The sequence below is a fragment of the Sturnus vulgaris genome, chromosome 3 (assembly GCF_052056855.1).
Source record: "Sturnus vulgaris isolate bStuVul1 chromosome 3, bStuVul1.hap1, whole genome shotgun sequence".
Taxonomy (NCBI): Eukaryota; Metazoa; Chordata; class Aves; order Passeriformes; family Sturnidae; genus Sturnus; species Sturnus vulgaris.
In genome coordinates, this window is record NC_142245.1 from 45,179,496 (window position 1) to 45,205,459 (window position 25,964).

The 25,964-nt window shown below is 36.5% G+C and overlaps 1 protein-coding gene across 3 annotated transcripts in view; it reads left to right on the forward strand.

The window, feature by feature from the left end:
* MAP3K21 (mitogen-activated protein kinase kinase kinase 21) overlaps nucleotides 1-16,249 on the forward strand; it is a 40,857-nt gene extending 24,608 nt beyond the window's left edge. The window contains exons 5-11 of one of the 3 annotated variants that reach the window (XM_014874994.2): nucleotides 3,771-4,011; nucleotides 5,857-5,979; nucleotides 8,502-8,642; nucleotides 9,095-9,245; nucleotides 10,235-10,329; nucleotides 11,759-12,544; nucleotides 13,076-16,249. In XM_014874994.2, coding sequence (XP_014730480.1) covers nucleotides 3,771-4,011; nucleotides 5,857-5,979; nucleotides 8,502-8,642; nucleotides 9,095-9,245; nucleotides 10,235-10,329; nucleotides 11,759-12,544; nucleotides 13,076-13,500 — 1,962 coding nt within the window. In that variant the 3' untranslated portion in view covers nucleotides 13,501-16,249. The remainder of the gene's footprint in view (nucleotides 1-3,770; nucleotides 4,012-5,856; nucleotides 5,980-8,501; nucleotides 8,643-9,094; nucleotides 9,246-10,234; nucleotides 10,330-11,758; nucleotides 12,545-13,075) is intronic. The other 2 variants (XM_014875005.2, XM_014875013.2) reach the window with 2 other exon arrangements.
* The last annotated feature ends 9,715 nt before the right edge of the window (nucleotides 16,250-25,964 follow it).

The window sequence follows — 25,964 nt, forward strand, 5'->3', positions numbered from 1 at the left end:
GTTATGCGACTGTATCCCATGGCTTCTTTTCCAAAAATGGAATTGTGCTTTTATCTCTCTTCTTGCTGAACAGGCTGATCATATGGATACCTTTCAATGTTGCATTTTGGGACATATTCTTGCCAGATATTAATAAGGTCAAGATCAGACACATGAATCAGCAAATCTAGCTTCTTTTGTTTATTACTCAGATTTTTGTCACTGATCTTCTTTCCATACTCTCACATTGCCGTATGTTTGTACTAAATGAATACTCACTGTCAATTCTCCTTGTTTTCTCCAGTACTCTCTTCAACTTGGTTTTAACTACCCTGAGCTTTATATTTTCCTTTAGACAACTTGATAAAGATAACAGTTGGAATAGGCCAGGTGTGCTTCAGTCCCTGTTAGAAATGCTTCTGGAGGAAACAGATTCCTTCTTTGCAGCTGTTTCATGCAGTATAATTATTGCCCGGTATATATTTGCTGTTGTTTTTTCATGAAGTGATTGTAGACAAGGAAGTCAGTAAATTGAGGTGCAGTGATTTGTGAAGAAATTTCATAGAAGATGTAGTTGCCAAGTTCGACAAAAGCAAGAACTAAACTCCTGTCTTTCAAGACACTGTTGATAGCCTTTGTCCTTCACTTGTTCTCATCAAATGTCAGAATGGCAGTGTGTGGACTTCAGGCTAGTGTTGGGTGTGACATTACATATGTATTATAATATCAGCATAGTGATATTAGAATTTACTGGTCACCCATAAGATTGCAGTATCATTACATACTTCCTATCTACTGTTTCTTCTGCCCTCTGCATGTCCCTCTTCATTTTGGTTCACAGAAGTGGATGAGTATGTGGTGTGGTCTGCTCTGCCTGCAGTAGGCATACAGAGTGCTAGAGCTGAGCTTTGTCCCTCAGGAGCTGCCAGGTCTCTTCCTTTGCACTTGAGTTATAGTCCTTCTATAGAGAGTAGAGGCTTCCTTTTTTTACTTGCTGTGGGGTCACCAGCTACTGCATTCACTTGCCTCAACCTGCCATAGAACGTAAGTCTGTTTTTGGCCCCTCCAGCAACTGCTCAACCAACCATTTTCCTCTTTTTACTCTGGGAGCAATTGTAAGAGGCCTTCCTGTTCAGGTTTTGTGTTTATTTTTTGTTTTTCCGGAGGCATTACTTTAGTATGAGATTTCCTATCCAAGAAAAATCTGACTAAATCAAGTCTAGGATTAAATAAGCAGATGAAAGAGTTTACAAGAAGAGTCTTATTTTTGGTGTGAAAGTGAGTTAAGCTCAGGTAGGGAGGGGAAAAGATAAAATGAAATTTACTCTTTATCTGCCAAAGGAAGTGCATCTCCAGAGCACTTGGTAATGAGGTATACTTCTTTAAGATTGTAAACATGTAACTTTGACTTAGACAAGGTTTTTATATATATGCAAGGGTTTTTAATTTGGCGCATTATCAATTTTGCTATGAGCTACTAGAAAGAAGGTAATGTCTATAACGTATTTATATAATAATAATAAAGCAAAAATCCTCTGCATGGAGTCTCATTCCTCCTGTAAAAGAGGAACTTCAGTAGCTGAAGGAATTTCCTCAAGGGCTTACTGCAAATGAGTGATGGTGACGCCTACTCGAAAAGAAGATCACAATCTTATTTTGACAAATGTTCTTGAGCAACTGAAATCTAGAATTCTTTCCAAGCTTCCTTACAATGGGTGTTTTAATTGTAGAGTGGTGTGGAAACATTGCCTAACTAATTGCAGTAAGTCTGGTTTTAATTAGTTTATTTGGAAAAGAGTAAATACTTAATCTCTCATTGAGGAAAAACTTACTTCCTCTAGACTGTCTACCATTTCAGTGCAGGCCTTCAATTTTTGCCTGGTTGCCGAGCTTTATGAAACCTGGATTTGAAGGCTGTGAAAGGTGGAAAATCAACAATGTCTCCTAATGTACCTTTATTACTGTACTAATGCAGTAGTAAAGATCTTCTCTATTTAAACTTTAAAGTATCTTTTTTTTCTAAATATGAATTAATGTAGTTTCTACTTTCAACCCTTGTTTTAGGTTGCCCTGTTTTGAGTGGACATAGGAGGAAAGTGAGGATTTTCAGGAGTCTCTATATTAAGTTATTAGATATCTTTATAAAAAAAACAAAACCAGAGCAAACAGAAGAACAGAACCCAAAGCATTACTTGTTCACTTTGAGGGCAGGTTCCTTTGAATTTCCAAGAGGCAGAATTGCCTTTAGCATGACACTATATGTTAAGTGGGTCAATTAAAAAATCATTTGTTTCCGATATTGTGTTGAAACAAGCTCACTCAAAATTTGTGTACCATATGAAATTTGTCAGTCATATCATTTAAGTTTTAAATCCACGATAAGCAATGTGTATGTGCTATAGCTGTAAAAAAAACCCAGAAAGTATCTTGTGAAGAACAGATACTTTTCACTGAACTAGTTTGCTTCAGTGCCAGCCTGTCTTTTGACATCCATAGTCTTTGTGGCAAGAGCATTTGAATATCCCCTCATTTGAAAATACTGAAGTAATACTGTTCAGGAAGTAATTTTTTGCTTTAACAGTATGAAATAAGGAATTCTTCAGGCAAACAACATTGCTGGATACCAGTGAGCAGTATTAGGCAGTCAGTTCTGAAATAAGAACAAAATAAAGACAAACAAAACCAAGCAACACTGGAATTATAAACTTGTACAGTGTAAAAATTAATTCATTTTCAATAGAAAAAATATTCTTAGATATCTTGAACTTTTAGCATAGCTTTGTTTCAAATGATGGTTTTTCTGAGTCGAATTAAGTGGAATTTACACAATCATATGAAAAAGTTGTGAGAAACATATAATTCACATCTAGTTCTTTTCCTATACTTTCAGCGCAGTGTTATTAGCAATGTAGATTGTAAGTGTTCTGTCTAAATCTGTTTCCTGTGTAATATGCCCCATACTATGAAGGAAGGTCTAAATTTAGAGAGGTCTTAAATCTTAGATGTATTTTAACAGATATTGGAAACTGAAGATTAAGATAATTTTAAGGTGCTAGATTTATACCTATTTAGCCTTGGGTATTAATTTACCCTGAAAAATTAACTAGCTTCCTTACTAAAGCTTTTCCAAAATTAAAAAGAATAAAAGAAGAGCAACTCTCCTGAGAGTGGTGGTTGAGGAGTCTGTGTGCTGTTATTCAGTGGTTAGTAGTTTGATGTTACAGATACCTGCTAGATTTAATTAAGAAACAGCTGTCTTATGACTTAGTTTGTCCTATTGCACTAATCCCTACTCAGTGTAATACTGATTGCTTTTCTAGATAGAAAAGTGCCACTTAATACGTGACTGAAAAACAGGAAAGGTTAGAGAATTTAAGATAAAGGCAATAATTTCTGTATTCGTCAGGTCATTTGCTTTATGTTAAAGCGTAAGAGTTATCCAATAACAGCCCTCATGCTGTGCAAGAGTTTCTCATCATGTGAAATACCTGAAGTGCATTTTCTGCTGGGCTGTTAGCTGATAGTCTTGGATTGCATGTGTTGTCCCCATGGCCACTGCTTACCTGCTTTAAGTGGAGTGAACTCAAATGGTTTAAAGGAAATCTGTGTAATGCTTGATTCTGAATACAGAATCTTGATTTATTCAGAATGGAGGACTGGTAGAAGATGGGGCATGTTGCTTGTATATAGAGCATTATAAAAATCAGGAAATACCAACTACTGTGCACTTCATATATCCTTTATGCCTTCACATTATTACTTAGTTTTAATTTTGTGAATCTTGTCTTCAGGAGCTTCGGTCACGAGAAGAGGAGTTGACAAGAGCAGCTCTTCAGCAGAAATCTCAAGAAGAATTACTGAAGCGCCGTGAGCAGCAGTTAGCGGAACGCGAGATCGATGTACTGGAGCGCGAGCTGAATATCATGATATTCCAGTTAAACCAAGAGAAACCCAATGTGAAGAAGAGGAAGGGGAAGTTTAAAAGAAGCCGGTTAAAACTCAAAGATGGACACAGAATTAGTTTGCCTTCAGGTTTGCAATTTTTTGAAAGTTCACTGTATATGTAATGATTAAATATGCTGGCTTCTTCAGTTCCATGGCTCATGTTGCAGTGTTGCCAGGTTCTTCTACTGTAATGCACAGAAGGGTTTGGTAAGAATTGTATAGCTCCCTCCCCACAAGGAAAAGCTGTCACGTATCATGTTCTCATGAAGTAGTCCTCATTTAAGCTGGAAGAATGATTCAGATAGAAGTCCATCCCATTTGGAGGGAAAGGTCACTAGCACGAGAGCCACATGATTTAATTCTGGTTCAAAGTTCAGATTTTTGTTATAATTTTTTCTGTACAGACAGAAGAGTACTTTTTAGTACATCCCAGAACTTTCTAACATAATAAAATATTAGTGCTGTTTGCCCTAAAATTGCAAATACCAAGCAGAAAAACAGTGCTTTGAGAGGGCTGGGGGTGTACAGGTGCAGTAGGTCCAAACTGCACACTTACTGCAGTTGGAAGTACAACACAGCAGTTACAGTCTTCAGTGCCTTATTGCTTGCAAGAAAACATATTAATAGCAGCAGCAGTTGATTTCAGAACACAAATATGGTATAATTTGAATGTTGGAGCATTTCATTCCGCCTATGAATACCTTAAAGTGCCCCCTTTGCAAAGGAGGCATGTTTGTAGACAGTGAGGGTCTTTCAGTTCTCAGGGGCTGCTTTAGAGAACCTTTTTAATGTTGCCACCAGATAGCACTACAGAAACTGATGGTTTCACCAATGGTTGGAAAGCCTTCATTATTATTTCAAATTCATTGCCACCATTCTGGGGTTGGTGGGCTTCTTTTCAGTGCCTTCCAGATCAAGTCTGTCAGTTTATTACAAATGCATTAAAAACATGATGCTGTGTTAAGAAAAGTCTGACCACACTGTAGCTGTCTGGTAGCTGGGAACACACAAAGGGGGCAGTAATATTTAGAGTACTATTTCAGCCTTAGTGAAATGTTTTTCCTTAATTTAAAAATAAGAGCAAATAAGATAAAAGCCACCCTACAGCCTCCTAGACAAACGTGGTAGATTTATGGTTTTTAGTTGGATTTATGCTGGATTGCAAGCTTCACTTGAATATTTGGACCTTTGTTTCTAGTTCTGCTTATATTTAACTTGAAACAGTGATAAAATAAATATTTTCATTCAAAATAGCAGTTAGCTCTTTGCTATCAAGAACATCCAGATGAACTTGTCCTTGAGACAATTCTAATAATAGTGTGCAATATAATTGCACTGATGATGGGTATTAGAGTAGCATATTAAGGTTAATGTCATAATTTTTTTCCTCCTCAATATTGTTCTTTTTTTTACTGCTTTGCTATAAATATTTGTAATTCTGTAGTTTACTGTCATGATTTTCTGACATGAATAAATGTGACTTCGTTTTTAATGCTTTTTTTAATGGTGCATATGAATTATAAGTTAAAAAAAATAAGGCTAATTTCATTGCCAGGAGTATTGATTCATTTGAGATGAAATACTGAGGGATATTTTTTGCCCCTCCTGTGATAACAAAAAAAATTGAATAATAGCCTGTGGTGTGGCTATGTCTCAGATCAGGTCCACTTAGACCTACTTGCTGTTGTTCATGTTCTTGCAAGACTGTCATGTGAAGGTGTGAAGTCCTGCCTGTTTGACTCAAAATCTAAATTATTACATTTAGAGTTTTTCAGTGTTTTTAATATGTATATCTCTTACCTGCATAAATAAATTGCATCTAATGAAATCTAATTCATTATGTAACTTTGTTTTAAGAAGTATAGCAGCATCTTCTTCTGAGAAGTTTTTTTATTCAGATCATTAAAACTGATTTGTTTTGCTCTCTTACAGACTTCCAGCACAAAATAACAGTGCAGGCATCCCCCAATCTGGATAAGAGGAGGAGTTTAAACAGTAACAGCTCTAGTCCATCAAGTAGCCCCACAATAATTCCTCGTCTTCGAGCTATACAATGTAAGTGTCCACTCGTTTGATCAAAATAGACTGTTCCATATACATACTGAAATGCTGGTAGTAGTATCAGATTCCAGGCAGATTTCTGTATGATTTCTATATCCCTTGACTGGTTCTAACAGTTGCAACTTCTTTGAAATGAGGGATAATCTGCTAAAACGCTAAATAATTTCAGTAATTCAAAATGATTGTGAATGCTTTAAATTGTATCTTAATTACTTTGGAAACCAATTTGTAAGCTAACTGGGATAAAACAACGATGAATCAAAATTTATGACAAAAGGCAAAGCATCACATTTGGAAACCAAGTAAGATGGAAAACAAGTTTTAAATTAGGTATTGGAGTTGATAAAGGAAAAGAAAGCTTCAGAGAGTAAGGGAGTCTTGTACGATGGAAAGACCAAAGAATGAGACAATAACAATTTTCTTACATAAAAAGAGAATCAAGGTTTAAGCAGGTATAAATCCAGAAGAAATCATGCTTTAGGTTTTTCAAAGATAGGAAAAAGAGACCAAAAAAAAAAAACTGTGGGTACATTTATAGGTCTACATTATTATGTATACTAATAACAGAAAGGAAGGTATGTTCAATCTCACATAGTGGAGGTACCAAGAATACGATCATGTTATTACAGAGAAGCATGCATTTATATTTGGGAATGACACAAACACAGATAAAACAGTTCCTACAGGATTCACTGCTTGCATTTGTACTGTCTGATCTATTGTGCAAAGGAGATTGTCTAATTATCCATATTCAGGGAGGAATGCCTTAAGCTTCTCTCTCTTAATGAAATCAGTGGAACCTGTTCCAGCTGATTGCTCATGGATGTTGGCTATCTTCTCTTGCAAGCACAGTCACCTGTGAGGAAGATTGCTTCAGAATGTGCCTTTTGTCGGCTATAAATGAGAAGGGGAAACCAGAATGCATGAGGATTTTTTTCCATACTTTTCTGTAGTTGGTCTGTAAAGATTGATTTTTTTTTTTTTTTTTTTTTTAACTGGCCTGACGCTGTTTAAAGTTTGGATAGAAATCAGATCTCTCACTCCTTTGTAACACCTCTGCATTATGAAATCCTTTTCATTGTTAATGTCTAAAGGGAACCAGTGATGTCTTCACTGCCACTTCAGTATTTGTTTGAGCTGTAGTGGATACAGTTGGCAACATTGTGGGTAAAGGAGAGAGGTGGGCAAACCCTGTCTTGCTTTTCACAATGAAAATTTGAGATGGAAGGAAAATCAATTGGAGTCTTTTTCAGATGTTAGCTGACAGAGTATCTTGACAGACAGTTGTATCCTGACAGAGTATGTTGTCAATAGTTTCCTGTCCTCAAAATGTGGTGGGATTTTCTGGTTGGTTGGTTGGCTTTGCTATTTTGCAGAAAGGTGAAGAAAAGCTTTTCTTAGTAAAATGTCATAATTACGTCTAAATTATCTCATTTTATCTTTGATTTTTCTTGCTCTGCGAGGAAATGCTTGGAAATGAAGCAAATGTAAGGTATCGGCATGGTTCTGAAAACTTGAGTTTTCTGTGTTTGATTTTTTAATTGCATAGCCTTGTGTAAGCTATTGCAGTGCAACTCCTTGCATGTGTGCTAAGTGCCACTGAGGATTTTTTTCTTTTTTTACTTGAGTAGGCATTTGTATTCATAGGGCTTGAACACACAGGACAACACAAAGGCTCTCACTTAAAAGAAATACATGTCTGTTTCTGAGTTTGGATCCTTAGGTTTTTACCTAAAAGCTTATCAGATATCTCAGGAGTATCTAGCTGAAACAATTTAGCTTCCACACCCATCTGCACCTGTGCAAAATAAATTCCCTTTCCCACAATAACGTTTTATCTTGATTTAACTTCAAAGTGTCTTTGTGTCAAGATGACTTGCTCAAATACAGGTGATTTGAAACAGGCATATACTGGTTACTTGACTGCTTCACTTTGTCTTGAGAAAGTCTAGCTTTCAAATCTAAATGTTAAGTTAAAAGAAAAATCTAGTTGATTTCTTATTAAAACAAATTCTGCTGATTTTGAAAGGAGTTTTAGAGGGAGAAGGAAAACCACTAAAGTACATATTCCATAGGAATGTGGTTGAAAATTAGAGTGTAAGGTAGGCAAATGTAGTCCCGCACTACAGGGTGAGCTTTGTGGGTGAGGTGTATGGTGAGGAAGGAGGAGAATCTGTACAGTGAAGGAACAGCAGAACCATGGATGTGTAAATGCCCCCTCATTTTTCATGCTGTTATAACTGGCTACATTGTTTTTCTCCTAGGTCTCTCCATCATATCTTTAAGCATGCCATCATGATACCAAGCTAATGCTAGTCGGTGGCATGTGAAAATCTACCCTCCCAAGCTGGGTCCTAGAAAGAGGATCCTTTAAACCTTACCCATCATTAGAAGATGCTTAATGCCTTTATAGATCCAGGCTTTATGACCCAAAGAAAAAAAAATGAGGAAAACAGTTCTGTTTCTGAAATCAATTTGACTAAGATCTCTACTACGTTCTCTTAATTTTTCCTCAGTGATTCCAAAAACAGATACACACACAGCTAATGGCCGAAGAAACAGTGTATATGTGTACCAGCAAGATGTAGATATCACAAGTGAATATGAACTTCCCTGTGGGGTTATGAAAAAAGGCAAGATTTCATTATGTTTCCAAGGTGCTGGTTCTGTTTAATTTATCAGCTGAGACAGTGACAGACTAAGCATTTAATGGAGGCTAGACACTTTAAAGTATAATCTGTTTTGGTGTAGTGAGAAAGAAAACATTAACCATGGTCACAACTGGAATATTCTGTTTCTTTTGATACCAGTTGTCCACAGAATATATTTTATTCACTGAACTTAAGTGCTCAGTCTAATTCACTTGTCTGAATTACCTGAATATAAGGTTCTCAGTTAAAGAAGCATGGAAAATGTGATTGCTTTGCTGCTTTCTCTTTAATCTGGGCCTCTTGACAGCTCATAAATTACTTTTCTTTCTTGCTCATCTCTTTGGATCAATGAAGTTTGTGTGGTGCTTTTTGTAAAAGAAAAAAATATTCTGCTTTGTTTTGGTTTTAGAAATAGTATTTATGTGTGTGGGTTTTGTGTTTTTAAATCCAAACTCCAGTAACTTCAGATGAGAGCAACAGAACTTGGGGAAGGAGCACAACATATCATCAAGAAGAGTTTGAAGATGTGAAGAGAAGTTTTAAAAAGAAAGGTTGTACATGGGGACCAAGTTCAGCTCAAACAAAGGATCGTGCAGATTGTAAGGACAAGTATGTCTACTACATTTTGTTTTTTTGATAATACTAAAGCATTCTTGGTAGTGACATAGATAGCGAGTGAAAAAAGTTCTGCTATCTCTAGTTACAGCAAGAACTCCTACCTTTTAACTAATATAGAAATTGCATTACTGATAAGTAGCTCCTCCACTTAGTCTTGAGGATAAAACGCCTACTTATGTTAAAGTTTTATTGATTCTTATCTCTGGGTTTTTTTTGAGACTTGGAACATACTGGGATGCTGAGCTGCCAGTGCATACCAGACATTCATGGTCTGTCTTTCTTATCCTTCCCCACATTATTTTGAGGAATTGCAAGCATGGCCCCCACTGGGTACTTTCAGTATAATTAAGTAAGACTGACTGATTTGGCAGGAACAGTTCACACCAGCAACATCCTTTATGCTGACAAACAGAGGGTGAAAGCGTAATGAAAATCAGCTAGACAGCTTTACTTACAGATTATGTTTTCCCATGGCTCAAAACTAGAGATAGTAATAATTCCTTTCTTTATTTCTCTAGTATATACAATTATTTATTGTGTCTTTCTTTATTTTTCTTGATAGTCTCAGTTAGGAGTGTTAAGAGTTGGTTCCAGATGATCAGTTATATTTTGCTTTATATTATTTTTGTTTGTTTAAAAGTTACTATGTTTAATCGACTTCCAATATTCACATCATTTCTTTGAGACAATGAAACTATTGTTCAGGTTTTCACAAATCTGTATTGTTCAATAGGTAATGAAAGCCAATTTTTCATTGGCTTTCTTTTTTGGCATGAAATTTTTATCATAAAAAAATACCTGACATTAAGGCATGTTTACATTGATAATCATATGATTCAATGCTACTCCATCTTCTTTTTACCTTTGGAAAGATTTTCAAGTTATGTACTGCAAGTTTATTGCTTGAAAATAAAGTAATTTCTCACAAAGCTTATGTGAGTATGGTATCTGTAATCTCAAAATAACTATTGTTATTGCAGAGTAAGACCCCTTTCAGATGGCAGCAACCCTTGGTCAACTGTTTTAATGAAAAATCAGAAGAGTGTTCCCTTAGCTTCACTATTTGTGGACCAAGGTAAGAGCAATTTTTGAAAAAGTGACAGTATATAATAGTATTAATATTATATTATATTATTATATTATTAATATAATAGTATTACGATTACCTCCAATGTTATAAATTGTATTGCTTGAATTCTTTATAGGATTATTCAGATTATTATAGGAAAAATCATGCTGCCAACCATTTTCCTCTGCAAAAAAACCCTGTATTTACATCATTAGCAAATGAGAAATACACAGTCTGTGAAGAGAACCATATAGAGATTTTTCCATGTTTTTAGTTGCAAGCTATGCTGTATATGAGGTCTGCTGTCACCACTTTTTTGTTTCTTTTAAAAAGAACCTAAATCAGTAATTGTCTTGACATTTAAGTGATCACTGATGACATTGTTGTGAGATCTGCATCATTGTTGCAAAAATGCAGTTTTTTAAAAACCTATAAGCCCTGATATATTTATAGATATTAGTTCCCTGTTTTTTGAATGAGATCTATTATCTAGATTTTCAAGACAGAAATATAGATTTCAAATCTTATTGTTTACAGGTAAAATCACAGTGAAGAGCATACTTGATCCCTTTAGGATCAGGAACATAATAGCGGCATGTTGCTTTTTACGACCATTACTATGATGGGCTGTGACAATAAAATATTCATAATAATTTTAAAGTTTTCACACCCTTTTTTCTATACTGTGGATTTTCTTATCTGAGAAAATTAAGTTACCAGTGTCAGGAAAAAAGCCTGTGATATAACCTAATGTACGTACCAACAGCTAGACCTGGAAGAAGAAATACTAAGCTGCTTGGACACTTCTGGAAAAAGGCATTTTAATCTTCATGTATAGTGGTAGGGGTATAAATCAAAGCTTCACAAATAGTAATTTTATAGATTTATTAGCTTACTACTATAACCCTGCACACAAGGTTAACATACTTGAATTTCAAATACTTCTGTGTTTATTCTCTAGCCTTCAGTAATTTATAGTAGAATAACGCATGCAAGTCAAATAATACCTCCTTTTTATTTGTCATTGGGTGTAAGATGTCAAATTTACTTTTTATTCCAGACCACCATGACCTAATGAATTAATTCAAAAAATTTCTAATAACTGACTGGATTTTGGAACTCAGCTGAATTGAAAGTATTGTAAAGAATATATTGCAGATCTTATCTGACAGTTTGTGTATAGTAAATTACTTCTCTGTAATCCCTACACCAAAATATTTTCTGTGTTATTTAAAAAACATTATCAAAGTGTTGCAAACACCACGTAGTTTCTGAAACTCAAAATTTGAGTTTGAGCTGTCAGCATCTAATTGGATTGTACAGTATCCTTCAAGGTTGATACTTGCACATTTTAAAGGAAATAATGATGTACATATGCGGACATGCAATAAAACAGTTGAGTTGCAATCTTAAAGAATACTGTGATGTTTTACAGGTGCCTGTACTGATAAGAAACTTATCCCTGAAGGTTTGGACAGTAAAAGACCAAAGCCAATTAAGTTGCCCAATCAGGCCTATATTAATCTACCTCTTTGGAAAGATGATCAGGGAGAGAACACAGTAGAACACGAGAGCTTTGAAGAAGGAACCTCTGCTAGTTCTACAAACAGTACTCCTCAAATGACACCTACAAACAGTCTGAGCAGGACACTGCACAAAAAGAAGACTGATTCAGTGCTCTATGGGTGTGCTGTCCTCCTTGCATCTGTTGCCTTGGGCCTAGATATCAGAGAGCTGAATAAATTGCAGGGTCCAGATGAACTCTTGCCTAAAGATGAGAGGAAGAAGCGTGATGGAATATTTCAGCGTGCTTCAAAATTCCGCAGGAGTGCCAGCCCTACACGACTGCAGTCCAAGAAAGAGGAAACAAGTATTCCATGCCTAAATCCAGCTGCAGATACTGTGAATCTCCTCTCTATGCCCTCCGTTTCCACAAAATGCCTACTTCAACCTGATGGTGAAGATGCTTTTGTAAGCACTGTGCTTGGTGATTGTGGTCGATGTAGTTCCACTGACAATTTTTCATCGCAAACTTCTGAAAGTAAGAGAGAACAAAGGATACAGCTGGCTCCTAACACCGCTTCGACACAATTGAAAAATCAGACTTTTAGTCTTGGTCTGAAACAAGAGTCTCAAAACGTGCCAAAAGATTCCTCCACAAAGTTAAGTATGTTGGGTCACAGACGAACCTTATCAGATGGGAACCATTTTCAGACCACAGGTAGGTAATTAAGGACTTCCATGAATCCTTAAACTACTGATAAAAATTTAAGTGTAAAATAATGTCTTAAAATCTCGTTTACATTTAAATGGATAAGCTCATGATCAATGAGTTTTTGAAAAGAAGTTCTAAATGACAATACTGGTATTCTGGAGTGGCTTAAATGTTACATTCTTCATGATACTCTGTGCATGTGTAATTCCTCATAGTAACCAGAGAATTTCATGGGACTTCATTCCAGTATTAATATTAATCCAGTTATTGGGCAGTTAGTGCTTTTTCTCTACATCTCTTGTAGCAATAAAAACTAAATTGTGATTGTCTGTTGCAGTGAGTCTAGATGCAGACACAGTACTTGAGCACCACTGGTCTTGTCTTAGGAGATTCCCCACAATGTACAAACATTTTCATTTTTCTGGTGGAAGAAAAGTCACTAGTGTTCATGGCAACCCAGTTTTACAAATGGCAAAGAATTCAAGAAGTCACGTTGTTTAAATCTGCATTTTTTTGTTTGGGCTTTCTTTCCCCTAGCTAACGGAGTTGCTTCAACCCATGATGTCTCCAGACTCCCAGTCCTGTCAGTTCCTGGAACTCTGCCCTCCCCATCTTTTCAACAAAGAAGCAATCACAGTGGTGTTTCAAATGAAAAGCAGAGCGCTGTGAATACTATCTCAAGGCCTCGACCTTCTTCTCTAAGAAATAAAATCGATGCATGGCAGATTATTCCACGTATGATTAAACCAAACTCTAAAGACTCTGAATGTTTAGAGGGCAATGTAGATCCAGGTGTTAACTTTTTGCCAGATATTGAGGAAAGAACTAACTGCCACATGCCCTCGTTACTTGATATTGATGTGGAAGGTCAAAATAGAGACTGTACTGTGCCTTTATGCAGAATGAAGAGCAAAACTTGTCGGCCATCTATATATGAACTGGAGAGAGAGTTTCTGTCCTGAGTGCCTTTCATTTTAAAAATGTTTTCTTCACAAAGGGGAACAAACATAAGATTCCTGTTCGTCTAACACTTTGTGCTGCTGTTTTCTGATGTACTGTGACAAATAGTACCAAAATTATTAAAATGGGCAGCTAATTAAGTGTTGTAGGTGCCTTTTTTCAAATGTTCATTGAAATCCCAGCTAGTAACTCTAAAAGCACAATGCTGCAAATCGTATTCTAGGTGAACTTTGTAAGTATATTTTGAATGATTAAAATAAAATGCCCACCTCCCTCTGTTGTGTCACAGAAGTTTTCTTTAGGTTTGAGAGGTTTTGCTAGAAATTTAATTTTCGCACATTAAAAAACAAATGAGATCTAGAGTGAGGTTGCATTCTGTCAAGAAGAGTTTCACCTAAGAAGTGGTGGTCTGTGGTTTGTAGGTTCAGGTAGAGGGACAAGGGGTTAAAGGTTCAGGTACAGGAGGCTCTGTTCACTCCTCATTAAAGAGGTGGTTACTTGCTGGCATTTGATATTGAAATTGGTTAAGAACCAGCAGCTGAATTTGCAGTTTTTGCCCTTGGCTGTTGTGTGAACTTTCTTAGTTTCTCCAGAAAGTTACACTGCTTGTATAAACATTTCAGTTTCAGCCACCATATCGATTTGAGAGGGTAAACTTCAGTATTGCGATTGGAGTAAAGGTATTTGACATGCTTTGTAATGTGAAACAACATTCCTTGTAGGTAAGGATACACTGGAACGTAAATATTTGTACTCTTAACCTTTGAAGACTACAGTGTTTGCACTGAAAGCAATATTCTTGGGTTTGAATTTTTTTGTTTGTGGTAGAGGGGTTTGTCCCCTTTCTTTTTTTAAAGTCTGCTGCACCTTGTACTGAAGAAAGATGGTGGTTTTTAAGGATAATTGGTTTTAAGTGAGCCAATGGTGCATTTTATTGCACTTAATTTTAAAACTGCTATAATTTAATATTAAATCGTTCAGTATAATCTCTGTAGTTTTTCTTCCTAAAGTACTACTGAGTGCCTGCTTACTCATATTTTGGAATCACACGACAGAAACAGATGTGCTTGACTGGTTTCAGGGATAGAAAGTTTCCAGAAAATTCCAAGTAGTTCATTGTGGGGGGAGGAACATTTATCTTTGACACTGGTAGTTTAATTTTTTACAGTATCACTAAGTGAATGATTAAATAAAACCAAATGTACAGTATACTTTCCCTGAGAAAGCATTTTTAGAATTAAAGGAACATCCCTCATTTTCCAGTATTTGAAGTATTAACTTTTCAGATCATTCAACATTTTTATAATTTTCCTAAATAAATTTAGATAATTTTAGACTAAAACTACTGTGTTCCCATCAGAATACTGTTTTGTTAAGACCTGTGTTTAAGTCTTTTCTTCTCCATTACTCTGGGGTCTGGGAGTTCAAATAGAATGCATAGTTGCTTAAAGCCTCAAAACCAAGGGATTAAAAAAGAAAGTTTCTGTTCTAAGACTGTATGCTCTACAGTGTCCACCTTGAAGATGGCATACAATTATACAAACAAAATCACGAAGTCTTAATCACACGGAGCAGAACACAGAAAATGTAACTTCTCAGCTCTCAAAGTGCAAATAGAAAATAATTTCCTTAAAGTATTAGTTTACCAGAAGTAAAGACAAAACCACTAGTTGACTGTAAATCTAAATGCTTGCATAGTAAATTGTTACATTTTCTTCAAACCAGTTCCCGTCACTGTATTCTTAGTTTACTGTCAACATGATTCAAGTCACATACCTGTTCTATGTCTTCTGTTTCAACTTTAATTGAATCAGAACACTTTAATAGATTGTACAAAATGTTTTCATAAAATAAAGTCGTGAATGAAATTTTAAGTATAGATTAATAGCACATTTACTTTCAAGGCTTAATTAGAATTTTTGAGCATTATGTATATTTCAATTCTTTCTTGATCAATTACTCCTGTGTAATACTGAGAGAAAAGGAGCTGATTGTATTACATGTTTCTGAAGAAAGTATCTCTATTTGGCTTTCTACAGGAAAATCTCAGGTGCTGAAGTATTTTTACTTGTAAACTTCTGTTAAGTTCTGTATTTTTAAGTTTGATATAATTTTAATGTTGAATTTTGCACCATATGTTTTGTAATCAATAGTATCAGCATAAAAAGCTCTTTGAGCTATATTGTTTTCACTTATTAGTGGCTTATCTCTCTTGTAGTAAACAAAGATTTCTATTCCTGTTCAATGGATAATTTCCTGTAAGATTGGGACATATGATATGGCCAGCCCAGTGCATTCTAAGTAATTTAGGAGTTTGTATTTCATCTCTTATTCTGAGACAGTTTAGGTAAGCCATCTCAAATATTTCTCTGATGTGATGCAGTTTTTTTAAGCTGTAGTCTGTAGTGCTTTATAATTGTTTTTATGGTTTAAAATTATAGGCCAGTCTTCACTGTAATTGAAAAGAAAAAGCAATTCTTTCAATCATGGTTTCTCAACATATCACCTGATAAATTTTCTGTAAAGATATGAAAATCTGGTATGCATTAAGTGACCTGTCTTGGTTAAAAGTATATTTATTTCAATGTAGGTTGATAGCCTGACCAAATAATAATTTATGTTGATTGTTTTAGCATAAAACTGAAGGTGCTTACACTGCAAAGATTAAGATAAACACTTGATATACTGTTTTACAAAACCTGATGATTTAAATGTTTTTATTTAAAAAATAAATGTTTTGTAGCTACTGTATTGCAAAGTGACCTGAATTTTCTTGAAAAATATATTTTAATGTTTTTCTTAACATGTACAAAGGAGCTCTCTAGTGAATAACCAGGTGCTATAGACTATGGCCAGCCTGTTCTTGGAAGATTTTAATGTAATTGTTACTCTAAGATTAAGAATCCAGTACAGTAACATGAACATTCCTGTAATGTCTTGCACATAGTGTGCAGAAACATTTGGCATAAGCTTGTTTTTTTCTTTGATGTGACCATAATATTCTTTTGATGCTTTTTCCAATGTTGGCTGCATGTCTTAGAGGAGATAGAGTAGTGGATATAAATAAACTCAGCATCTGATTCAGCATCAAGAATACAGGTAAGTAATAACAGCCTTCTGTTGTGGGGTTTTTGTTGGGAGAGTCCATTTGTTCTTTGGGAGATTTGGTACTTTGAGGTTTTTTGTTAGGTTTGTGGGGGATTTTTTAGGGAAATGAAGCCAGTGTTTTCCTTATAATATTTTTAATGTGTTTTATTAACTTCCCTCTTCCTTGATCAAGTCATGGATGCATTAGCCCATTTTTCGGTTAGGAAAATCCATTTGCACAGTGACAACAGGCAAGGTACAGTGACATTCAAATAGAAATATATTGAATTGTATATTGAATTTATAAGGTTGCAAGACCAATCTTATAAAGCCATGCCTGCACTCAGCTTGTAGTTAGACTGGCTGCATAACAAATATTTATGTGGCCTGTGAGTGTCAGTATGGAGCCCAGATTGTAAGCCAAGCTGCAGAGGCCGTTTGTTTTATACACAGTTATAATGGTAATACAAAGATCGGCATACAATTGTGAGATAATAGAAAAACACCACAGTGTCACCAGCCACCTTTCTTTTCAATGTAATGGTGTATGCACTATGAGGAGCTAAGGAGACTCTGTTACCTAATACATTTTTGATGCACCTGGTGGTGCTTAAGATTTTAGTATTAGGTATTCTAAATTAGGTCCAGAGTCTTTGCAAGGACGTAGTGGAATTCTTGGACAAACCAAGTGTGAGTCAGTTTTCTCAATGCTAACAGAAACCCAATATGCTTGATATAGATAGTCTGATAAAATAGTTTCTTTAACCAAAATAAATGCTTTTTCATCTGGTAAGTTGCAGAATGGAATACAGAGCTATGTAGGTAGGGTGGTTTTACTTTTTAAATCAAAGAATCACAGGGTCTTTTTGGTTGGAGGAGATCTCTAGAGATGAAACAGTCTATGTCCATTGAAGGTCTGGGTATCTCCACAGATGGAGACTCCACAGATTCTCTGGGCAATCTGTTCCAGTGTTTTACCATCCTCACAGTAAAAACATTTGCTCACAGTCAGATTGAATTTCCTGTTAATTGGGGGCTTTTGGGTTGTTTTGTTTTTTTCTTGTTGATTGTTTTTGTTGTTGGTTGTTTGCTTTTTCTTCTTCTTTTTGTTTGTTTGTTTGTTTGTATCCATTGCCTCTCATCTTGTCGCTGGACACTGCTGACAAGAGTCTATTTCTCTCTGTATCCCCTGTTATCATGTATTTATATACAATGATAGTAAGATCCTCCTGGATCCTCTTCTCCAGACCCAGCTCTCTCAGCCTTTCCACAGATGCAAGCGCTTTGCCAGTCTTTGTGGTGCTGCGCTGGATTTGTTTTACTTAATCCATATCTTTCTTGTACTGGGGGGCCCAGAACTGGACCCAGCACTCCAGGTGTGGCCTCACCACTGCTGAGTAGGATGACCTCCATCAATCTGCTGGCACCATAATTAATGCAGAAAACTGTTGGCTGCCTTTGCTGTAAGGACATGTGTCTGGCTTCGTTCAGCTTGTCATCCATCGGGATTCTCAGGTCATTTTCTGCAGAGCTGGTTCCCAGATGGTTGGTCAACAGTGTGTACTGGTGTGTGGACTTGTTCCTCCCCAAATGCATTTTTATTTCATGAGATTCCTCTAAGCCCAGTTTTCCAGTCTGTCCAGGTCTCTCTGAATGGCAGCACAACTATCTGGTGCATCAGCCACTCCTGCTATTTTGGATTGTTTGTAAACTTGCTGAGAATACACCCTGTCCCAACGTCTGGGTTGGTAGTGGAGATATTAAACCGTATCAGCTCTTGTATCAACCCCTAGGGTACTCAGCCAGTGACATTTAAGCAAGTTATAATTAAAACTATCTCATATTTTATTCATACAATCTAAAATATTTTTCCTAAGTGATTTTGGTAATTGAAATTCTTCAATTACTTTTTTATTTCTTTCCATTTCAAAAATAAAGACATAATGACCGTTCTCAGATTTAGGCCTTAGTGAATTGCTTCAGTAGTTGAGATTTGGCATCAGGATGGCCTGAGTTCAGTGTTGCTTGATGTAACATCTTAAATCTGTTCGAAATACTTGCAGTTTGCTTTAGAAGCAAAGTCATCAATTCACCCCAGGTGACCAAATTAGTCAAACTTCAGTCAGGTGTCACATTTGGTGTTACTTTGAGTCGTCATTAATATGTCTCATGCTTTGCAATAGTGCTAAATGTACTTCTAAAACAACATTTGTTGTACATCTGGGAACATCAGTCTTTGCTTCCACCACATAAAGTATGCAGTTACAGAGCCTGATAACTTGAATCTCTTAGAGCTACTGAAGACATTGACAAGTACTCTGATCTCTGAAGGGGAGGCAGAGAAGCAGAGTACTGTTAGTGCTTCTCCAAAGAAAGGTGCCCAGGGCAGCCATTCCTACTGTAGCTGCTGAATTCTTCCTATGCCGGACAATTTGCACATGTGCAATTTCTTCCTTCCAGCTTCAGATACACCTAGGTCTTTGGTGTAGCAGTAGTCACCATGAACAGTCTAGTCATCTGAGGGCTTGCCAGTCCTTATGAAAGCAGATGGAAGTCTGCAAATTTGGGGTTGAAGAGAAAATAAACAATAGGACTGTTCATTCTGCTCACTGTTTTGGAATTCACATAATTCAGAAGTTTCTAAACTCCATTTTATGGCAGAGGGAATTAGGCAATAATATTTTACAAATGCTTTTTATTCGCTGCTGCCTTCCAGACCAAAAGCAACATTTGTGCCTTGTGCTAGATGCCACTTATTCTGCCTGGTAAATGCTGTCAGTGTTTAGGAGGATGCAAAATTTTATTTCCAAGCCTTATAGAGGTAACTGTGCTAAGAAGTAAGTAAATCAAACATCAGGTGTATCTGCCAACATTCTAGGTAAGGGAAAGATACATATTAGACATATATTGTCCAGTCACTTAAGTTGTATTGAGCACATGGGTCCTGGGAGTGCTGGAGAGTCTCTTGCAGGCTATTTCCCGAGGGGAATCCACTTCTATTCCAAAAGTGGCCTTCACATGGTTGTCTGCCTTTTTGACTCTGTCATTGGGGATATGTGTGTTTCCTTCAGTGTATGTGCCACCTGGAATGTTTAAGGTAGAAGTAACAGCAATTCTACTGCTCTTCAATCACACTTTCATCAAAATATTTATTTTTCTCACTGTACAACCCTGGAAGTTATTGACATTGGTGGCTCCACTCTTGATAGTCAAAATTGTCCTCACCAAGGTCCTGATTTCTTCTTATTTGTGTTACAGCTGCTTGATGGCTGGCTTCAGGGCTAAGATACCAACATCCTAGTTTACCCACAAGAAATTCATGTTGGACAGATACTTGTGGGCAAGGGAATAGCCTTGTCTTATTTATTTATTGTACCTCAACTTCAACCCACCAAAAGCATATCTTTTAGGTTCCTTTTACGTTTGGGTGGTTTTTTACTGTGGTGGTTCTCTGGTTAAGTAAATTCTATTGGTTTGTAGAAACAGGTTATTAAGAAGAAAACCTGTACTGTCATCATCTATAGCTAGAAGATGCAAAGAACAGATACTATCTAAAGCATATTAAAGTGTCATAGTATGGAGTCATCAAGCTTGATCGCTTTACCAGATTAGGGAAACAACAGGATGAATATGTATGTTCTTTCAGGCCTGCGGACCTACCATGAGGTTCTATTTTCATAGCTGTACAGTATATTTAGAAGAAAAGTGTGCCTATCACCAATTTCTATATTTTAAACAGGGTTCTGAATCCCTTAGAGAAAGTTGGGGCACTCATAGTGTTTGCATATTATGTGCTTGTAGATACTAAAGGCAAAGAGAGATACTCTTAGAGCTATAAATATACTCTTAGAACAGTTTTCCTCTCTTTACTTTAAAAACTTTTAATACTTTCAGGATTTGCAAAGAAGAAGAATGGCAATGCTCCCTCCTAACTGTGTGTCAGACAAGTAGAGGGGATCTGGCTTAAATGTGTTCCAACAGATATTGCTGGAGGTAATTCTATGATAAAAATATGGTATGAATATACATACAGTGAGTACATTTCAAAAAGAGAAAATTACCCCAGCTTTTGCATACATTGATTGTAGTACTTGTTTTAAAAATTATTGATTTTTGTGGTGAATTATTTTGAATACCTGTGGAAGTTGGAAAAGAATGAGACTGGGTTACAGTTGAAAAGACGCCTAAGCAAAGAAGTTTTGTCTTTATTTTGTCTTTTTCTATGTAGTCCTGTTAACTTTTCTATATAGTGCTGTTAACACTGAAAAATCCCAGACATCTTGTAGTCACAAAAGCCTTCATGTGAAATAAAGTAGTTAAAAATAGCAGTTCAGGTTTGACCATGTGAAGCAGTGAGATACAGTACTACAAGTGTCTGATTCTTGTAATGCAAACCAGTTAGCTTTTTCTCACTGGAAGAGAAGTCAAAGGATCAAAACTGAAGAATGTTGGTTCAGTATGGTGTAAGAGATGATAAAAAGTTGGGTGTGAATGTTGATCACTGGAGGATAGGAAGACTACAGGAATCTGGACAGGCTGGACAAATGGGCCAAGGCCGATTGTATGAAGTTCCACAACACCAGGTGCTGGGTGCTGCCCTTGAATCACATTTCTCTCACACTGAATTTGTTTGAAGTCATACCTTTGATCCAAAGTTTCTAAGTTATTTTTCCCATTTGTTTCTCAGCCTATATTCAAGTCCTTCAGGTACTGAAATCTAGTTTTGTCAGTTTGGGGAAGGGAGATTGAGGAATATCCTCTTTTCAGATAAGTTCACAGATTTTCTTCAAAACCTGTAGTTCTTGTATTTTGGGCTACTGAGCAAGCATATGAATCTCTGATAAGTAAAGCAATATTTCCATCAGTTCCCCATATTTAATAAGCCCTGGCTTTTATGATTTGTATTCTGGTCATGACACTTCTCATAAATTATACTAATTTACTTGAAATCTTGTTCAGTGTATTAAGACTTGGTTTTTCCTCATCTTTACTGTGGTTTTATACAACCATGTAAGACTAGTCTAATTCACTCTTCTCTCTCATTGCTTTATTGTTACTATATTTATAAGTAAATGTATCTGTCCTAATTTTAGGCCAATGTTCAGGTTGCCTTATTATTTTCCTCTGTGCCTTTCCAACTGCCCCATTCAAACTTTATATAAAATTGTCCTCACTAGGGTAAGAAATCAATTTACTGCATCGAATCTTTGTGTAATAGCTTGTCTAGGTAGGTTTGTCCTCAGAGGTGTCCAATATCAAAGAGTTAAGAACACTATATCTAAGTGTTATCACTTCAGTGACCTCTCCCATGCTACTCTCAACAATAATTAACAGTGCTGTTTCAAGGAAGATTTTTAAAAGGGTGCCCATATAATTTCATGGAATTGTTGCAACCAGTTTAATTCATGTTTGAGGTTGTAAAAGTCAAGTACTTTAGGAGTTCTACAGATTGTTTAGAAGGCCGGTTAGATGTAAGTTTTTGAAAACTTTTGCTTACATTTGAATAAATTAAATACTATCTTTTTACTTTGTGATATGTTTTAGTATTTTGTCTTGAAAATGCAACGTTAAACAGCATCTTCTAAAATGGCTTTACTTTTCTGCAGTTTTCAGTGCAATGAGTTCAGCAGGAAAGTTTTAGCTTCGGGCAATACAAACTGGATATCAAACCCTGGTTCCAGGGCATGTTTGGCTTTTGATCTTGGACAAGTCACTAAATTTCTTTTTGCTTACACTGTAGCGTTGGTCTGTAAGATGAGCACAAGGACTTCATCGTTTTTTGTAAAGCACTTTCAGACCTGTGATCAAAGGCACCACGTTTCACTGGTAAACAACAGCTGCAGCAGTAAATGCCTTGACTTCACACACAGAGGGGAGCTCTAACTCAGCCTGGGAACTGAATACACCACAGCTGTACATACTTTTCTTTCACAGCACAGGTTTCTCGCAAGTTAAAGTTTAACTTTGGTAGGGAACAATTCCAGTCACAACTGGTTGCAATGATTTAGCCACTAACTGCCACATTAGGGAAATAATTACATAAAGTTTAGTGTTTGTTTTTGGTTGGGTTAGTTGGGTTTTTTCCAAGATTCTCATGATCGGTCAAAGCTATTACAGCTTAGGATTGATTTCCTGGTTCATACAAGTTTTGTCTCATTGTTCTCTCCCACCCTAAATTCGTTAGGATACTAGGTATTTTCCTTTGCCTGAATGAAAGGATCCTATTTCAACCACTGCTGATTAATACTACTTTTATAAAGCTGTATTCATTGTTTGCTCCCCATTTTTGAGTGGGCAGCAAATGAGCAAATACACCCTAAAGAATAATGATGTTACAGCTTATTATCTCAAATGTCAGGATAAGTTCGTCTTCTTCACTGAAACATTATCCCTTGAAACAGCTCCATCTTTACCTTGGAAAAAGGATTTAATAAATTAATGTGAAGCATAAGGATGAGGGAGGAGAAGTGTTACTCCATCATCTAGATTTAGGCTATACAGAAATAAGTACTTGCTGTGAACTGGAAGAGCGAGCTCTGAATGGGTCTCTGGAGGCTCACTCGATGGTACAGAAAGCCTTGGCTCATAACTGAGCTGCGGAAGTCAAATGCCTGAAGCTGTACCATAAATCTCATCTCCCTAAAGTACAGATCCTGCAGTAGTACACTGCAGAGGGAGAGACAGTCTCTTACTGCCAGCGTTCACTACCACAGTATCTCTGTGCTTTAAGGGTATGAATATGAGGTAAGTCAATAAGCTTGAAAGAATGTATGGTTTAAAGCCTCCAGCTTCAAATTCCACAGGTAAGCAGTTGATGGAAGAACAACGCCATAGCACCATGCCGTGCCAAGTTTCGGTTCTTTAAACAAGCTGAAATGCAGTTCTCTGCCCTTAAAGCTAACCACTTACAGGAGCTGAGGAGGTGTTTTCTACAAAGTCTCTACTGATTAATAGTCACCCTTTTGTTTACCTTTACTTTTTTGATCATGCAGCCTTCTGTGTTACTATGGCTGTGTAACCTGCTGCTGTGTTTGTACACAAATGGTGGGGCAGTCACAGCCAGTCCCTTTTGTGTCATTGATACATTGTTTGTATTTAGAAGCAGAGCGGGCTAGGACTTTTCAATTATATTTTTTTTTGACATAAGAAAAGCAAAACTGTCAAAGCCAAAGTTTTTTTCAAAATATGTGTTTGATAGCCCGTTTACCCTTGGTTCATCTCTGATATCCCAACAATTTCCCATCACTGAGAAATTATAAGCCTCTTTATAAAGGAAAGGGAGTCTTAAAGGTACACCTTGCATTTACCTAGGTTTTGTGTATCTTCTTGGATTTTTTTATATTAGAAGTGATTTTCCTATTTTTGGAGTATTTTGAAATCCAAGTTTATCATACAAAAGATTGAAATGGATAGATGGCAAAAGCTCTGAGTCTTTTCACCCAGAACAGTGTAATTCCAAAGAGGAATCTACTTCAAGAGAATATACTTAGGGTAGAATGCTGAAAAACAATTTCTTAACCTCACCCTCACCCTTTTCTTAAGGCTAGAAAAAAGCATTCAAATCATGGCCAGATTTCAACATACTTTTAGTTCTATAGTGGTTACAGAAAAAGATACTTCTTTTTTTCTCTGAATTACTTTAGAGAGTTGATAGCTGAACCATTTTATTGCAGGCTACAACCAATTGCATTTCAGCAATAACTGCTGTTGTTCCTCTGTGCCCTTAGCCTTGTATTTGTGGTAGGATTTTAAAAAATGTTATAAATGCCTTTGGAAAGAGTCCTGGAAGCCTGAGATTTTCTGTATTTAATGATGTTTCAGTTGCTTATTCCTTGGTACGCTAGATATGCTCATTTTGATGGACGAGGATGCTGATTTTCTTGAGACCTACTGTAATCAACTTTGAGATGTAATTTGAATCATGTGATGAGTGGTTGAGAAAATAGTAAGTGAAAAGTGATATCTTACAAAGCCATTAGCTTAAAACCAGCTAGTAACAGAGAGGAAGTTTGCCCACTGGTACTTCAGCCGGTAGATTAACTTGCTGAGAGATTAAAGAGGAAGTCAAGATGAATCCACTCTACTTGTTGAACCTTGGAGACTGCTCAAATTATGACAACTGCAATTGCTGGGATGTGGAAATGCTGGGGTTTTGCTGTGGGAAAGAAAAACAACAGTCATCTTTTGGTACCCAAGGCAGCAAATAGCAATTTCTGCCTCCTCCCCCTATGCCCCATACTGATAGTGAATATGGCAACAGAATTTGCTTTCTATTCAAATATAAGTATTCAACACCTGTTTGCCCCTGCTGATTGGAGGAAAAATTGAACTTTGATCCATTCATTTCTCAAAGCCAGTTAGACTCCTTATTCCTCTATTGTGTTAGCATGGTGGATGTATATTACTATTAACCTTGTTTTTGAGCAGTATGTCTAAGGCTCCAGGAAGGAGGAGAGACCAAATTTTCCTAATGTGCTGCTTTAATTCCCTTCTTAAGCTTTGTCAAAATGCCTCTGTACAAAAAAATTCTTTTGACAAGTTCACTAAAGTGTAAGATACCAGACCCTAAATGCATGTTGCATAAATGCTTCTGGGGATGAATTGGTGTGGAAGTTCTTGCTTAGAATATCTTTAAACTCCATCTCAAGGAATTAAAGGTCTTTCTAAAGTAAAATAATTAGTAGAAGAATCATAGAATTGCTACAAATGTAGCCTTGCAGCTCTAAAAAAGTTTTTTAAGTGACTTTAAGTGGCTTTTGTAGCTGCATAAAAATCTCTAGTTTCCTTGAAGCTCCAGTCCTCTGCTTGAGCTCTGGGAATATGAGACAAATATTTAAGGTTAAGGGTTTGGGTAGAGCTGTGTAGATGTAAGAAAGTTGGGACTTGCATCCTGAGAAATGATATGAGCCATTTACTCTACCAACCTTCCATGTCTCTTGTCAAAGCTAAGTGAGACAGTTTTCCTTGCAGCATCTGGCAGTTTTGTTTTAGTCCGCCAGTTTGATTGGGAAGTCCTCCCTTCTCTGAAAGAAAGCAAGTGGGGGGAGACAGGAAGACAAAGGACTAGCAGAGCAAGTAAACTGTGTAGATTCCTTCCTCAGATGTTAAGTCAAAATAATTGCCAAAATATTTAAAAAAAAAACCCAACCAAATCAAAAATCACCCCCGGGACCTGTTCAAATGGTGAGTTTAATAGCTTACTATTTCTCATCAAAAGAGGCTTGGCTCACTTAAATCTATTGCTATAGGCAAATGGTGGAAGTATTCACAAGTAGCATCATTTCGTGGAGCACAAATGCTTTTTGACGACATTGCAGGCTGTTTTTCTCTATTGTAATAATACTTGTGGTACAGGAAAATGCTTGCACTTTCAAAGATT